Source organism: Lissotriton helveticus, chromosome 3_1 (assembly GCF_964261635.1).
Source record: "Lissotriton helveticus chromosome 3_1, aLisHel1.1, whole genome shotgun sequence".
NCBI lineage: Eukaryota > Metazoa > Chordata > Amphibia > Caudata > Salamandridae > Lissotriton > Lissotriton helveticus.
This window is the reverse complement of record NC_136061.1, coordinates 779,501,828-779,520,257: the sequence shown is the minus strand read 5'-3', so window position 1 is coordinate 779,520,257 and position 18,430 is coordinate 779,501,828. Positions and strand designations below refer to the sequence as shown.

The following is an 18,430-nucleotide window of genomic DNA, read 5'->3' as shown; positions in this document are numbered from 1 at the left end:
TAGTTCTAGGCTGATGCTTTCCTGGAATGGTTCATGTGACCGAAGGCTGCCGGAAAGGGGTGCCGAAGGAATGTTGTGGTGTCAATCATGTTTTAAAAAGTTATTCGAATTCTATGTGATCTTGCAAGAAGAATGTTATCTTTGTTGAACTATTGACATCTTTTTTAGGCGTGATAGTCCAATATGAATCAATCCCAGCAAATTTGCATGTTGCTTTTTTGTTTTTTTTAAACGCTAAGCTTTACATCCAAACCCTGCTTATGACAGTCAGGCTACTCTTCCTGAACCTTCACGTCCACCACTTTTAAATGTCATCAGCCGCTACTGCCCCTCAAACCGAATAATGGTGCAGCTATCATCTGAAGTGTTCTGCACTGTTGAATCCATGACATGTTACGGTTTGATGCAGAATGGCTGCTCTTTCAAACTATAGCATGTTAAAATATGTTTTTTTTATCCCTGTAGGAAACAAATGTCTTGGGGTTTAAAGGGCCTCGAAAGATGAGTGTGATTATACCTGGAATGAATATGGACCACGAAAGAGTTTCTATCCGGCCGCGTAATGTAAGTAACACTTAGTGACTATATTGCTACGGTCACTGTCCCTATGGGTGATGTAGGGAACCAATGATTTGCCCCCATGAACCTCACTTTTGTTTTTCAACCTTACCCAAGTACCCCTATATTGAACAAAATACATTTGGATATTTAAGGTAATTTAAAAACATTATACAGATTCCACTGACAGAGTCACGTATAAGTGCCCCGCCTTGGGAGATTGAGCCCACTCTGACACACAAGGTGTCTTGACTGAGGAACCAATGATGAAGCATGCCACTTGTGAAATATATAGTGGATGAGGGTGAACTAAAAATCCCTAAAGGATTCCAGTGAAAAAGGTGCAAAAGTGGCTCTAATAACTGTTAGAAGGAATTGAAAGTTACCATAAGAAGCCCAATTCAAGGAATGTTCAATGTAAGGTTAAAATATATACTAAATTCACAATTGATTTCTCTCTTCTCTTCTACGTCCTTTACATTTTTTACTTCCTTTCGATAGGAGCATGAAACGCTACTTTCAAGATGGCAGAACAAAAGTACAGAGAGTGTGATAGAACTTCATAACAAAACACCTGTCTGGAATGATGACACTCAATCCTACGTATTAAATTTTCATGGACGAGTGACACAGGCCTCTGTTAAAAATTTCCAGATTATTCACGATAATGACCGTAAGTATTATTTAATGCAAAAGGATAGCTGCAGCCGAAATGCATAATTATGATTGTGATTCACTGTATTATTCATTTACGTACAAAGGTCATATTGGATTTAAAATATCTTAAACAATAAACCTCATGTCAGGTCATCTCTGATCTGACCACCTGTTCAGAATATGCCAGAGTGCTTTAGACTTAATGTTAAATATAGATAGGTATCTGTGACAATAACTAAAATATTTTGCTCCACTAGTCGGTGTGGGAAGTTTATAGAAACAATCTTTTTTTAAAGACTGGTGCTACCACAGTTTACCCCCTGCTACCTGTAAGGGTAATTTATGGTGTTACTACAAAGAATAATAAACCACAAAATCATAAAACAATATACTGGAGCACTCCAACAGTTTGTTTACCAAAAACCCTGTTTGAGGGCAAATAACCAGAAAAGGCAGCTCATAAGTCCAAGGTCATGTGATATATTTTTTCCCACCTTTATTGTGTTTATACGCTTCCAACCAAGTACATGATCATCAGCCGACACATTTCCTCCCCAATGTCACTTTTTCAAGGCATATGACTACCAACGTTAGATCTTATTTCTCGAACAATAATACATGAAGTAAGACGGTATAGGTATCAGAGTACAAGTTCCTTCTAGGTGATCGCTCGTGTACCCATTCAACTGTTAGTTTCATCCTAACCCCAAACCCCTTGAAAAAGTTCCATTGGGGATGAATGTTCCATTGGGGGCTGATGATCATGTACTTGGTTGGTAGTGTGTAAACACAATAAAGATGATGAAAATATATCAAATGAATTTAGACTTACAAACTTAAAGTTCTAGTTATTTGTCCTCAAACAGTGTTATTTAAACAAATAGTTGGAATGCTCCAGAATGGTTTCTGACTGAATCGGATTCTGGGAGTCCGTCTGGCCATTTTCGATGTTTCCAAACACCGTTCGGTCGGACTCCCATTGGCTTCAATAGGAGCCTGTGTTCCGACCGAATACACAAGCTCCCATTGAAGCAAGCATTGGCATAGCCAATAGGTCTCGCCTTTGGGACCCTATAAGTGTTTAACCATGCAACAGTTAATGTTGTTGCACCAAGGATATTGTGCTGCATAACTAAATACTGATAAGGCCCCAAAAGCGAGACCTATTGGCTATGCCAATGCTTGTTATTCCCTGAGGCGGATGCGCCATTTTGGGAGTGGCCGGCAATGCACATTTTGAGTATTGCACAAAAACCCTTATGTCACAAGTCAGTTTAGTAGACATAGCAACGCTAGTTAATGCATCGGTGATCTTCAGTTAAGTTTTATTTTGTTTTGCAGATGTTAAATGTCAAAGGTTCTTATATAGCGCCTTTTCACCGCAAGGTCTCAGGGCGCTTGCTTTGGGAACCCGTCCTGGCTTTTCCCTGTGAGATAACCCGTACTGGGCATCTCCAAGGTGAAAGCCAGGCATCCCGCCGCAGGGGGCTCTAGTGGAGATTAAGCAAGCTATTGCCCAGAGTTGCAGAGCGTGAACCCATGATTCGAGTAGGCACCAAAGCGAGAATTATCGAGTCCGTGGACATTTGGGCTCAAGACCCTGCCGCGTCGGGAATTGAACCCTGGTCCCGGGTCTGACCTCTGCTTCAGGGTCTGCCTCCTCTAACCAGTGAGCCACACTTCTCCACTTCTCCAGATAGTACATTTAACTTCTCCTGCATGTTAAATGTGTAAGATGCAGCTAAGAAAATGGCAGCCCTGTTCCTGTATTTCATTGTTACATACCACTTGACTTAGTTATCAAGAATATTAAAAATGATCAATTACCTTTGATTTATAAGAGACTAACAAACTCAGCAGTGGGTGAAACATTGACAAAGTATAACAAACTGTTTGTTCCATTCATGTTACGCAGTTCGTACAATCCTTTCTGAGAGTTGTCGCCCCAGAATTGATGTGCAGGTAAAAAAAACAAGAATAATGCATTTGTCAGCAGGTCAGTCAAAGTAAAACACTGTTATCATCCCAAGGGGTACAGGGCTCAATTCCTTTTGAGAAACACAAACTTCTGTATTGAACCATTTTGGGGCTAGTCAGTCTAAGATGTTGGTCGGCTTGAGACTAATGAGATGGCTACTTACAAATACTGAAAAACTTCTACCGTGACGTGCAGCGGATAAGAAACCTAGCCTGAAGTTGAACATCAGTTAACTCACCGAAACGCCGCGTCGACTCTATTTTTTAAAAATGCTGTAATGAAATGTTTTTATGTACCTATGTTTTTAAACTTTTGATTGTAATAAATATATGGAAACCTTTTTATATCACTTTTCTTGTTGCTGTGTATTAATCATATTGTGTTATTTGCTGACATGCCTTATATAAATTTGTTTTTGTGTGACAATTACTGGCTGGCAATAGGCCCTCCCATAAACTTGGTGATATAGCTTGGGGAATTTTGTGCCTCTAAATTGGGACACTGTTTGTACTTCTGAATCCACCCTGTCCCTATTTTATATAGTAGGGTACTGTTAGAACTGGGGGTCTCTAGTTGGCAGAGGTAGGTACCACTGTCCAAATAGGGACCCTTGCTTCTAGTCAGGATAAGGAGGAAACCCTCTGAGATAACCCCTGCTCACCCTCTAGGTAGCTTGGCACGAGCAGTCAAGGCTAATCAGAAGGCAATGTGTAAAGTATTTGTACCAACACTCACAGTAACACAGTGAAAACACCACAAACTGACTCCACAACAGATTAGAAAAATAAAGGTATTTAATCTAAACTACACAAGACCAAAACGACAAAAATCCAACATACACAGTTCAAGAATATGGTTTCAAAAGAGTTCTTAAGGTTGCGATAAAGTTCTTTAGGTTGCGATAAAAGTCCTTTAGGTTGCGATCCAATAATCCACAATTGCGTGAAAAGTTCACAGTTGCGTCACGTTTAGCTCACAGTACCTTTAGTTGCGACATAGTTCCAAAAGCAGAAGCTGGTGCGGTGGAAAACAAGCGATGCGTTTACTCGTGAGACCCTGGGGAGGAGTTTGCGACAGCCCCACTGCAGCAGTCGGTGTGTTGCGATGAATCCGGTCTGTATGGGGAGGAAGGCCACTTGTATGGATTCCGGTGCTTAGGTTCCGTAGGAAGTTTGTTCTTGCAAAGGCACGATGCGACGATCTTTGGAGTTGCGACGATCTCCGGGGCGACGATGCGCAGACCAGCAGTGATCTTCTTTCTCGCAGCTCCTCGATGAGATGGCTTTGGCAATGACTCTCGCAGCGACGTGATGCGGTCCGCAAGCAGGCGGTGCGGCAATCTCAACCAGCGACGACAGGCTCTGCGACGACACTCGCAGCGATGTTAGACTTCCCGCACCGATCGGGTGCGTCCCGCAAACGAAAGATGCGACGGCTCTGACAGCGGCAACAGGCACTGCGACGATCTCGACCTTCGTAGCGGCGGGAATCTCCTCGCACTGTCGGGGATGCGCTCCGCAGCGAGCGATGCAATAACTTTTCTGTAGTAAAGTCTCTCAAGCTTAGTTTCCAGCTTCCCAACACAGGTACAACTTCCAGAGGCACCACACATGGGCCAAGCACTCTAGGAAGGACAGAACTCTCTCAGTAGACCTCAGGGGAAGCTGGGGGTGAAGTCCTTTTGTTCCTGGGACTTCAAAAGAGGGTGCCAGCTCTTCTCAGGCCCTTGGAGATTCCTTCAAGCAAGGGGACACAGCACAAAGCAAAGTCCTTCCCCTCTCCTTGGCAGCAAAGCAACAACAGGGCAATCCAGCAGAGCAACAGCTGGACAACCTTCCTTCTTCAGTTTCAGCTTTCTCCTTGGCAGAGGTTCCTTCTTAATTCCAGGATGATCTAATTTTCAGTTGTCAGGGGTCCTGTACTTATACCCCTAAAAGTCTTTATTCTCTTTGTGCAAGTGGGCCCTGAGCCCGGTCTGAACCAGTTCTGGGTGTTTCTCGAGCACTTTGTTTTCCTGGCTTCTACTTTCCCTTCAGAGTGAGGGGCAGGGTCGTCAGCCGCCCAGCAGGGGGTGGAGCCAGCATTGTGGAAGGCAGGCACAGCCCTATTCAGGCCCTGGTGCTATCTCCTCCCACCACTCAAGTTGCAAATGCAGTCATTCAGCCTAGGGCTGACTCAGCCAGCCTCCTGGGGAATCCCCAGCCCCTGTCACTCTCAAACCAGACAGTCAATACACAAACAGGCCAAGGCACACAGGAATGTCAGACAAGAGAACAGCAACTTTCTAAAAGTGCTGTTCTCAAACACAGGATTCAACAACCTTTCCTAAAAGATGTGTTATTAAATTCTGAGTTCAGGGATACTAGACTCTTATGTCCTATCTTGTTCCTACGGGAAGAAATGCTGGTAGCCACTGTAGCCAGGATTCCCCATGTTAACCTATGGAGCAAGATAGCCTTACAATAGTGAAAACGAAAATGGCTGTCATTCACTACCAGAGCATGTCACCTGGACCAGTACATGCTCTACCTTTCACACACACTGCACCCTGCCCAGGCGGGTACCTCGGGCCTTCCATAGAGGTGACCAATGTGCACAAAAAGGGAAGAGTTACGCCGGGTCAGTGGGGACACTTACCAGGAGGACATGACAGTTCACAGACTACACACAGGCACTGCGGTGGCAGGCCTGAGACACCATTTTGGGGCTACTCATGTGGGGGGCACAATCAGTGCTGCAGACCCACTAGTAGCATTTGTCATCACCAGCCCTGGCACACTCAGTGCACTTTACTAGGGACTTCTTGGTGATACAGATATGCCAATCATGTATATCCAATCATAATAACAATTTACACAGAGAGAATATGCACTTAGCACTGATCAGCAGTGGTAAAGTGCGCAGAGTCCTATTGCCAACAGCCACAGGTCAGGAAAAATAAGGGAGATAGAAGCAAAAAGTTTGGGGATGACCCTGCAAGAAGGGCCAGTTCCAACAGGTACCTCCCTTGTTTGTTATATTATACCCTCTATGGTGAGACTGCATCAGTGCCTTGATGACTTGATAAAGCAGCCCAGTGTTCAGGAGGCTGCGGTGCCTGCGAGTGTGTCGCGTTCTCCGATAAAACAGACTGGCTTGTGAAGGGACGGCAGTGTCAATGCCTATCGCGAGAGCCACACCCTGCTGATAATGCAGACGGGCATGCTTCGATGTACGGCACGTTTCTGGCCCGCATCTCAATGACAAGATCTTTCAGGCATCTAAGCACTCAGCCAGACCTGCAACGCCGCCGTTGCTAAGTTTCAGTGCCAGAGGAGAAGAAAGTGACACTGTCAAACATGATACGATGTTGATGCCCTGTGGTAGCCCACTGCAGTGTTTGAGATCATGCAGACATGGAAAAGGCAAAGCCGCGGCCAAGACTCTGGAACATGTCAGCCGGTGGCACCACGCCACCCAGCACAACATGGCTGTCACAGCCTCCCGTCCGCGTGCCGTGTGCACAGGAGGCAGGCGCCCAAGAAGAGTTTGTTTTAGACACTTAACCAAACACCTGGAAAGAAACACCACGTCTAATAGTCTAAGTATGAAAGGTCCAGGGCCGCGCATCATCTGGGAAGCAAACAGGTTAACAGGAGAGTGGTAAATACCCCAGATTGTCATGGTAATGTCCTAAGAGCCCAGCGCTCTCCTACAGGCCACTCGAGACAGAGTGCGAACCCAGCTAAACTCCCAGGATGCTTTGGGTTGTTGAATGAAGGCCCAAGACTGTATAAATTGCCCCGGTGAGATAGCGCCATTTAGTGGCTCGAGCAAAAGGGCTACATATGATTGGAACCTTTGTTTTAGTCTACAAGACACATTTCACCACAACATGAACGTACGGGTAGTGGAGGCCACCAGAGTGACGCGATTTGTGGTGGGGGAGGGAATTGAAGCACGGAGAGAGGGTCGCAAGGCTTAATGAGCCTTGACAGAAACCCACATGGTGGCTACGCCCGTGCACAGGCACATGCACGCAAGCTTGAGGCCAGCAAAAGCCTCTGGTAGCACTTTGATAACCCCCTTAATAAAGTCCAGCATGCAGCGCATGCGCTGCTCTAGGCTCGACCTAAAAAGGGGTGTTTGCGAAAAAAGCGTACACCCAGTGGTGGGCACCCCAAGGAGCCTGTCACACTGTGCATGGTTGGAAAGGGGGGCCCATGGGTACCCCTATGGGCCTGATTCAGAAGCCCCCAGGTGAACAGTTTCTGAACATCATAATTGATCATTCGGAAGGGTTTCTGAGTCAGTCGGAAACAAGGCTTCTGAAACAAAATTGGACGAACCGAATGCCATTCAGAGCCTTTCCAAAAGTCATCGTAATCGACCCCTTAATATCCAAAAGCCCCATTTCTGACATTCGACCTACTATAGCCCGATTACAAATGGACCAGAGCGGGGTGATGTATATACCATACTCTGTATTATTCTGGGGTGAGGTATTTACTGAGTGCCAGAGCTTAATTTGAAAAAGAATGTGTAAGGCACATAGTTTTGCTCAGGAGACCACCGTTGCCCCTCTTTAAGGTCGACATCTAAATACCAAAGCTGTGTAGTATTGATTCCTCCTTATGCCTTTTTAATCCACTTCCAGACACTCCCTGTCTCTTCATCTTACTCTCGCACATCCCTGCATTTTAAGACTGATCCCTGCAAGGTGTTTTCTGAAAAACACACCAAAGCACATACTTTAGGCAGCACAAGGTTTTTAATCCAGTTTATGACACAAGACCCTTAATTTCTTATGCTTTGAATGTAGTTTTTTTACTGTAACTAATACCACTTGTATGTACTCGTTTTCAAATTTAGAAAATACCACATTGCTCATCACATTTAAATGTCATTTGCTCTTAGATTATTCAAAGACCTACATCGCACTTGGGAAAGGTGTTTTATTTTAAATTATTGACAGCAGTTGTGGGGTGTAAAATACCCACACACTAAAACAAAAACATGCAGTCTAATATGTTATATTTTCTAGTATTGAAAGGAATGAGTCACTACCAAAGAAAAAATGCATGAATTGTTAACATTAAAACACCTTCACTCTGCTAATAAATAGCTATAATGGCACAAACACTACTATGAATTAATAATTCCCTACATATAAAAGAGATATACTGAAGTATCATTTTCAATGTAAATTCAGGTGAAAATTGCTGCAAAACAATGGGGAATATTTTCAAGCCCCTATCGCCATCACAACGTCACTTTTTGTGATGTTGTGATGGGGATAGGAACTTTGCCTTATTTACAAGGCAGTGTTAAGCCACTTAACGTGGCTTAACACTGCTTTGTAAATAAGGCCTCCTTCCACGCTACACTTAGCGTGAAAGGTGCGGGCAATGGGTGTTGTGGTGGGCATTCTACCGCAACACCCATTGATTTTGACGCTGGCCCCTATTTACAAGAGCAGCGTAAATAGGAGGCAGCACCAACATCAAGGCCAGGGAAAACCTGGTCTTAAACATGTGAAACAAGGAGAAATGCATTATTTCACCTAGTTTTTGCTGTTTCCATGTGTGCTACCTTGGGCTGCATGCATCGAAACAGCAAAATGCCACCCTTCCTGCACTTAAACAATCATTTCAAAAATTGTGTTTTCCAACTTCTATGTGTGGTGCATTGAGCAGCACACATAGAAGTTGCAAAACAGCATTTTAAGATTGTTTATGTGCAGGAAGGGGGATCTTCCTGCACATAAACAATCTTCCCTTCAAAAAAGGCACACTTGAACTATGGTGCAAGGATGTCTGCATTGGCGCTAGGCAGCTAAATTTAGCGCCAGCACAGGGGGAAACGCAGGGCTACACCATATTCTAGTAAATATGGTGCAGCCCTGCGTTTCTAAAGTGACAAAGCGTGTCTTCAGCCATCATGGCTTAACGACACTCTTCGGCACTTACAGCTGCAGCTCACTAATGTTCTTGAAAATCTCTGTGACACCCCTCCCATTTGTCATATGTGAGGTCCTGTTTCGATCTAAAAGAAACGTCTTTTATGGTTGTTGCATGGTGGTAAAACACATACACATTTCCCTGCAAAAAAAGTCTGCAATAAATTGCCACAGATTACCTGTATTAAAATACATTAAAGCAAAATGGTTTGTAAAGCAATTATGTTTAAGAATCATCCAACATTATCGGAACTGTCTGCAGAACAGAGCCCGTTCACTAACGGGTTCCCCTGAAAGGCTGGAGCCCTGGGCCAGTGCCCACTTTGCCCATGCCTTAAAACGTATATTTATGTTACTTATATATAAAAAGCATACAAAGCAAATCAAAGTTGGACCAATTATTGTTTCGCTCGTAACTGCCTGCCCATTATACACCAGACTCTAATCGAGGATCTATGAGTTGTGAAAACGAATAGTCTGGGTTGCATCAAAGGATTCAAAAGGCACTGGTGCCTTTTGTAACACTTGTGATAGAAATTGGGCTATTAGTTATGTGTCCATCATAAGTAATAGGTCCACAATTGTTCCTAACTCTTGCTGTGCTCATGACAAGCTGAGATCGTCATAACCACCGTGGAACGCCCACGTGGGGATAATTCCCCTGCTGTGCTGGGCGTTCCATTAAGTGGGCGTGGTCATGACGAGCCTATCACAAGCACCGCGGCGCCGCGCGCGGCCGGCGGGGGGAATTAGCCCCACGGCGAAGGTGTTAATGGGAACCAAACACCCCATTGTAGCGCTTAACTCTAACAGGGCAGTGAAGCGGAGCAGTCCAGGGCCTACTAAAGGGAGGTGGTGTGGGCTAGTAATCACCAATCACTAGCACGAAATAATAACACTCAATAAATATTCATCCAATCTGTACTTTTTCTTTAGAAAAAGGAGAAGAACATGTATTACACTCAAACTACTAAATACTATGCAGAAATGTACAAATATATACATTGGCAGATGAACATACCATAGATGACATTGTGTAATCACTGGTGACTCCCTAAAGCGGTCACCCATTATATCAAGTGAGTTTAAACCATTTTTTGTATTAAACACATTACTTTTGTAAGAGACATTGACATGATTGCTGAAGCTTGAACTAATAAACTATGTGTAGTCATTATGATAACCCAATAAAACATTTATCAGGAATAAACCTTGTGTTTGTGCATTCTTTCATGTAATTGGCATTAAACTGTATATGTAAAACAGCCCCTAGAATCAAATCACATTGGAAAAGCATTGATTTGGAACCATACAGTAAGCCCCTACGAGGTGTAACAACATGGACATAATATTTGTGTATTTTCAGGGCTGCCTGAACGTCACCATACAAATGGCTTCTGGAGACTGAAACACTCTTAGGTGTAGAACAAAAGCTCCAGCCATGGAAATGCTTGAAAAGGCTTTGACAATCCTGGGAAGGTGATCATTTTGAAGACACCCCCCCCCATTTTAGGATGAGGACTCAAAAAGTAACCTTAAAAAAAAAGGTTGTGTTGTGCTGAGTTGATTGGGGTGGTCCTGTTGTCCTAGGACCACCAAATGCAAAGATAGGGGCATAAATGTGTTGAAATCAAAAGGCCCCGGAGTTGTGAAGCGAGTTGTTCCAAAGTGCTGCGTTGGGATTTTCCTTGTGTCCTTGTGTTTTCCCTTTTAAAAGGCACCCCATTTGCAGTCCTTGTTGGAAGGCAGCCCGAGGAGCCTACCCCCGTCTGTCCTCGCTGGCTCACCATGCCAGGAGCATGACTGCAGACTGCCAGGGGAGCTGGCATCATCCTTTGGTGTCTTCCATGCAGGGTGTGTGGCCGCCTCCTGCTCCCCTCACACATGGACACGGGAAGAGTGGACCTCTTGGGGGGGGGGTGCGACAGCAATTCCCATCCTCCAAGTACGTTTGTGGCCCATGAATGGGGTACTGGGCCCCTCCCACCTCCTGTGGGGGGAGCACAACGGCACCATCATGCCTCTAGAATATTGGGGAAGTGCAAAAGCACTTCCCCATAATGTGAAGCACTCGGGGTCCAGGGATGGGGTCCCAGCCCCCTTAAGCATGAATCAACCCGGAAGATGGGGTCCCCGGGTGAAAGGGAAGGATGGGGAGGGGGCCCCATGCACACCTTCTCCCCCAACTTATAAACCAGCAACTTCTTTCCACCATCCCCTGGGCCCGGTTTGGCTGATTTAGCTGATCCTGGATTAATTTTACTCCTGGTGGTGAGCTCTACCCATGAGGGGCAGTTGCAGGCACCCACCTGACTTCCAGATGGTGCAGTTCTCAAAGAGCTAGTTTCCCCGATTCCCTGCCCCAGTCCTCCTGTGTTTCTGTTGGCGGGTGCCGAAAAGCCCAGGGCTTTCCCCCAACTAGTCCTCAGGCAGTAAAAGAGGGCCAACCTCAGTGGCCCTTGGGGAACCCCACTGGTGCTGGGGTCAACTGGGCGGAGTCCTAGGTCCTCAGTGAAGGTCAGGGGGGTTCATGTTTCCAATTCTTCATGGCAGTCCCAGGCTCCAGCAGCAAAGTGTGTTGCCATCTGATAGCAAGAATAGAGTCTCTCCCTTGTGCAAGAGCATTTAAAGGGGAGAGGAAGGTTACAGAAGACAGGTACCACTCCACCTCTGTCCCAACCCTCCTGCAATCCAAAATGGCATTATCCAGGATCCACTAGTCACATCTACTACTGGGGTCTCAGACCCACCCCTTGCTGACATCACTGCCAGGGACTTGCACACTGGAATTTTAAAGAAAGCCTTCCTCTGGGTTGGCTCCAGTTATCTGGACTCTCTCTGGTACAATGTGATAGCTAAGTGATTGATGGTGATCATTACCCCCCACCCATTTCCTTCTCAGGAGCTAGGAGAAGTACTGCAAATTGTTCCTTTTTTGTGGGGCAGCCTTTGTTCCTGCTGCTGCAGATAATGTAATTAACTGGGTACAGCAGGGTGGGACAAGGCCTGGGCCCTGATCCTGAGCTGAGCCAGGGAAATATGAAAACCCTGGATGACCAATAAGGCATCCAGATATCATATTGTAAGTTACATATGTGGTGTTCTCGCACAAGTTACACTCTGATTCAAGACATCAATGGTCTCTGTAGGCCAAGGGGGAATGAAACTACATGCTAAAGCAGCTCTCTCCCTATGTGCATAATGGGGTGCTACTACAGGCAAAACACTAAGGCACACTGACTTCCCCTAATAGTGTACACTGCCCTTAGAAGGCCTATCAACCCTGTCAATGCTTTGATGGGCATCTGGGCTAGTCAGACTATGGTAGTGGAAAGGCTGGTTTCTTCAGAGCACTGAACTGGTCAAGTGTTTAAGGTAAAGTATATCCAGGGGCAGGGCGTTTTCTGCCTCATGGCCCTAGTATCCATGGAGTGTGATGGTGAGGTGACTCAGCTAACTCATAGTTAGCCCTCAGAAGCTCATATTATGAATTCTGGGAACTGAGTTTTCCCCGGTTTCAAGAGAGCTGGGAGCAGCAGCTGCTGACAGTTCAGTTTTCTGAAGGCAACACTCTCAAGCGGAGGGTACCAAGCCCAGAAGGAGGGGCAAGGTGAGGAAAGATAACCCCTGTCCCATATGTAGCCTCAGAGTACAGACCCTTGGCTGAAAAGCCAGTCGCAGGGTACTGCCTCTGGTCTGACAAGAGGTAGAGTGGAAGTAGTGCGCCTAACACCCGGTTCTATTGCCCCCCACTCAAAGTTCAGAGAATCCCCAGGAGCCTATAGAGATCTTCTTGCCAAGCTCCAAGGCTGGGAGAGAGGTCTACCCAATGTCCAGGCTTAGAGCCGCCACCTTGCAATGGATGGCCACGGGCCTTGCTCCTGATACTGACAGCTGTCAGTGACCACTGTTGGTTACTGTTCTTATGGGCAGAATTTTCGTTGGGTTGGGTACAGACATCTGAGCCAAGGATGGAATGGACTTCATCGCCTTGTTGGCCATGGTGGTATTGTCCGCCTACTGGGATGCTTCTGTGAGTAAGTTAAGGAGAAGCGCTTCACGGAGGGGGTCCACGAGTAGGAGAGGGTTTCCCATGTGCCAGTTCATTTCAGGAGAGATTCAGCTGCGTTCACAGAGGCATATGACATTTTGTAGCCTTTATAGTGGGTTATATTACTAGATGTAGCTCCAGTTGGTCTTTGTATAATTCTCTTAGACAGTGAGACAGAGGGGGATTAGGTGTTGGCAGGATGGACCATCTCTGACTTGATAGATGGGAGGCACTGTCGCCTACCACAACTGCACATCCCAAAGGCTCTACTTCAGCACACTCACAAGAGTTTCACACTAGTCATTTCGGCACCCAGACAAGCTGGGGCCAGGACAAGAAGGTAAGAATTTCCAGACACTTCTTTAGGGTGAGAACTCTAGAAGCATCCTCCACTTCAAAGCTGGCCCCAGGTATAAATATTGGACCCTGTGACTGAAGAACTTTTCTAGACCTCTGAAAGACTCAGAAGGACTGATATGTTGCTCTGCTGCAACAAGACTGCTACTCTGCTGCCCTACTACTCTGCTGCTGTGTTCCCTGAGTGGACTGGACCTGCATCTTGAACCCAAGACCACCAGAGTGACTCTAGGGACTTGTTGCCTGGCATCCTGATCAGAGGCTGAAGGCTAGAAAGGCTCCATCCACCTTGAACTCATCTCCTGGACTCTACCTGCTGTGAGTCTTGCCAGTCATGGACCCTTGTAAGCGGGCCTGAAGATGCTCTGCAAGCCCAGTTGTGGTCCCAGCAGCACTGAAGCAGTGCAACACATTTCCTCGCAGCCTCACATTAGAATGGTTGCGATGCATCCCCAACACAGGACCTCTCAGCTCCGCAGAACTGCTGCTCCGCTATGCAACCTCAAGGCAGAAGCTCGTATCGCAGCCTCATAGCTGCTCGGAACTGACGCTGTGCGATGCTTACTCAACACAGGAACTAGCGTTGCAGGCCCCCACTTCATCGGAACCGTTGCTATCCAGCGCAATCTCAACTCATGACCTCGCATCACAGGCCCGAATCACCACTGAGTGACTCATCCTGAATGCAGGACCTCACAATGCTCCAAAACCAGGATTTAATTTTTTCAGCAAGTCTGACTTGGTCCCTGTATCCAGCCTGTGCGCCATCTTGGTTGACCTGAAGTTGCGACTTTGTTCCAGTCAGAATTGACAAGATAACCTAAACCTTTAAAATTGCACTTCTTCGGTGATACAGATTGGATTTTTATTGTTTTGGTGTCAAATAGTTGATTAGATTTTGCTCTTTTTTCTAAATTGATATGGGATTTTGATTGCATAAATACTTTACACATTGCCTCTAAGTTGAGCCTGACTGCTTTTGTGCAAGTAACCAGAGGGTTAAGTGTAAGTTAATTCAGGGATTCGCGGGTGTTTCACTCTGACAAGAATTTTGCTTGCTGCTTGAGTAGGGTTTCACCCCCCTCAACCAGTAACCCAAATTCCTAAATAGCAACTCACTTAAAACATCAAAGACAATAACCTTCTGAACAAATTCCAATATAGCTTCAATCAACGATGCAGTACTGAAACAGCACTGCTGCAGGTTGTTGGCTATGCTGTTCGAGTCTTAGACCCGCCTCCTTATTCTTCTCAACCTGTCTCAACCTTTGGTACAGTAAATCATTACACGCTTCTAGACACACTAAGAAATTAAGTGGGCATTGATGGCATGGTCCTAAAATGGCTTGAATCCTTCCTCATGGGCAGATCACAGAGGATCAAAATTAATGACTGTCTATCTTTATTGAAGGCCATCAATCAAAGAGTTCCACAGGGTTCTATCCTTGCTCCTACTCTGTTCAACCTCTATACTGAACCTTCTGGGAGTCATACTAAGAAAGGCTGGGATCTTCATCTATTAGCATGCAGATTACACGCAGCTCTACTTAAAGATCTCACCCACAAGCAACAGCTCACATCTTGTCAACACTTTAAACTTAATTCAAGATTGACTTCTCACAACCTAAAACTAAACCCTACCACAACCAAAGTCCTCCTCATTTCCTCTTCAAATTCACAACCGCCTGTACAATCCTAAATGGACGCACTCGACATCCTCAACAACAAACCCATGTCACATCTCTGCGAATCACTTAGAATAAAAGGCTCAACCTTCAAAGCCAAATCAGCACCAGGGCCAGGAATGCACTATGTCAACTGTGTCTTCTTTGGGGAATCTGCCTCTACATTCTTGAGCAAGACCTGAAATATCCTGTTCAATCACTGGTTTGCTCCAGAATCGACTAGTATAATGCTTTTTTGACAAGTCTCCCCAAAACCCACCTCATTCCTCTGACACCAGTTTTACATTCAATTTTTTTTACAACCACTCTTGTCACTATTCTCTGACTCCCCAGAGAAGCAAGGGTGATTTATAAAACTGCTTGTATTACCCATTAGGGCTACCTACCAAACAAACTGAAACATTCGGGAGGCCCCAGACAAAAGTGAAATGCACAAGCTATAGTGCTAACTTTACAAAGGAACGACTCATAATATAATCTTTCTCAGGTAATGTGTGACTAGAATATGGAACTCTTTACCCCTGAAACTACATACTACAACCTCATTTAAGATAATATACCATTCCCAAGACTGAGACTAACTGCACGACTCCGGTCTCACCTTACCTAAGATTGCTGTTACTGCCTACACCACCTCTTATAGACTGTATATATTCTGTGCTTTTACAACAACTGAATCGAGCAAATATCCCTTTCTTTCGACCCACTACTTTGTGCCTTTTGTAACAAATGTAACTAGCAACTGTTTGTATCTTTGTATCTCTTATAATGAAATCTAAATTATTGTAAAGCACTCTAACACCGTTGGGTAATGTCCGCGTGGTATGAGAATGCATACATGAATAAGTACGTGGCCCTGGTATTCAGCACCTAACATTTAATTGTACCAGCACTCATTCTTCCACAAATTAGGCACTGACAGTAAATTAACTACAACTTTCAGCTAGTACATCTTCTAGTAGGTTAGGGCGGAGCCACTTTTCTGATATGAGAGATGCACTATCTCAGAGCAACACAAACAAGCGCTTTCCAGAGATTGTGCGTTATGTGCAGATACCACTGCTGCACGAGCATGGAGGTTGTGCACTAGCAAGGTTGCATTTAAAACAATTTGCATAACGGCTCAGAGGCGGCTCCTCCCTTGGAGCAGACGAGCGTCGCCCTCACTTTACCATGTTATTAATATTCCCTATCACGAACAGAATATCAGGACTGGGGTGGGGCCACTGTTGAGTGACAGTAGCATGTCACTCAAACAGGGAGGAGAGTGGGCTAACTGTGCACTGTTTAAAGTGTGCATGTATTTTTGGCCTGCCGTCTTGCGACGGCCAACCACACATGCGCACTTTAAACAGCTCTAACCCAGCAGTTTTAAGATTAAGACATCTGGGTAGAGCAAGCTGAGACCTCCAGAGTGCTGTGGAACACCGAGTGAGGCCACTCTCTCCAATCCAAACCTCCAATCCAATCAGGGCGCTGCTCTCATGCTGCATGAGAGCAGCACCATGATTGGTCAAGGTACTTGCTCCTTCCATTCAAGGTGGTGAAAAGAGGACCAGGAGTACGTATCTTCGCGTTCAGGTAAGTTCTATTCTTTTTATTTTATTTTGTGCACGTGCAACTGCCCCCCACCCTCCTCGTAGATGCCAGCAACCACTGTAACGGCTTTGTACTTGTTCAGTTGAGTAACGTGTATAGATTTGCACCAGCCACATATCAGCTACAAGGGCCTGATCTCAGTAAAGAGGGAGCATTTGGACGCCAAGTTACCTTTACATAAAGCGCAATCAAATTATGGCATTCTTTTTCAAATGAAAGTTAACTCTGCTCAGAAGAATAAGGCTGTGATCAAGAAGAATTCAAAGTTAAGAAAAATGAAACAGATACACTACCTGAGGCGTAATGTCTTTATTGCTTAGGGAAGCAGGTTTTATCATAACAAGAAAAAAACATGATTGTGATGATAAAAGTGTAACTGCTCCAATTCGCAGGAATAGGCTTCCCTGACAGTAAGACATAGGCTGGAGGTGAGGCAGAGAACAGATGTATTTTCAGTCATGCTCTCTGCTGTCACAAAAAGATGAAACCTGATGAGGCGCTAAAAAACAGTGCTGCACCCAACAACATGGTACCTGTATAAAAATTGTTTCTGCTGTGACTGAAAGTTCAATTCTTCAGTTCATGGTCCTGTATTTTCCTATTAAGGGCCATCCATCGTAGAAATCAAGGATTGGCAAAGCCATCAGGTTGAGCTGTGTATGGTGCATGCGCATATGCACACATACACCAAAGCTTTATTGATATTGATGATATATTCATTCATATATGTAGACAGCAATGGACGTTAATGGTTCCATTCTGTAATAAAACGAATTGGTCCCAGGCATTGAGTTTCATCAAACAGTAGTTAATATCAGTGGGCCATGCAATAAGGAAACTTAAAGGCCTCAGCCAGTAATGATCCTCAATGCCCTATGCAGTACTGATTTGACTAATGTCTCAGGAGTCCTGCATTAAAGTCTGTGAAGACAGTCTGCCGGTCCATGTAGGTATTCATATTCTTCCATATTAACACTTATACACATAAAAGGTGTTGTAAAGCTGTTTTTTGCAAGACACCTTATTGTTGCAGCTTTGGCCCCTTCCCTCATCTTATAAATAAATACTGGCCGGACAATTTCTCTGAAGGAAAGAGAATTAGCGATTTTCTATTAAGACAGCTAAAGTTTTGGCAAGCAATATCTCAACTATTCCTGAGACAATCTAACAGTTTACTTCTTACCTTGGTTCCTTGATATCAGAGGCCATTTACTGCAAACACTTATTTATTGGCCTTGCGTCAAATGGATAAAGTAAATGGATAAACACATTTATGATATTATCACAATTGTTAGCTGAAAAAGACAGGATGTGTGCATCCAGATACCCCAAATCTTTATCCGTCCAAAATACCCATAAATCTGTAGACAAACTTTGGAGAAATTGCATTAAAAACAAAGTTTTACCGAAATGTAAAGTGATTTTGGGCATGGTGAGCCCCAACTCCCCAAGTGATGGTAAGACTTTGCTGACACACCATGCAAGTATTAGAATATTTCATTAGTTTCCCTTCAACATATCTGGATTTTAGTTGATTTATCTGGAATGTGATTATTATCATCTTTTCTGGTCTTGTGGTACCCTACTTAACCTACATTTAGACATTG

The 18,430-nt window shown here is 44.9% G+C and overlaps 1 protein-coding gene across 3 annotated transcripts in view; it reads left to right on the top strand.

The window, feature by feature from the left end:
- TUB (TUB bipartite transcription factor) overlaps positions 1-18,430 on the top strand; it is a 593,386-nt gene that overhangs the window by 571,873 nt on the left and 3,083 nt on the right. For all 3 annotated transcript variants that reach the window (XM_078681009.1, XM_078681008.1, XM_078681007.1), the window contains exons 10-11: positions 466-564; positions 1,060-1,231. In XM_078681009.1, the coding sequence (XP_078537135.1) occupies positions 466-564; positions 1,060-1,231 (271 nt within the window). The remainder of the gene's footprint in view (positions 1-465; positions 565-1,059; positions 1,232-18,430) is intronic.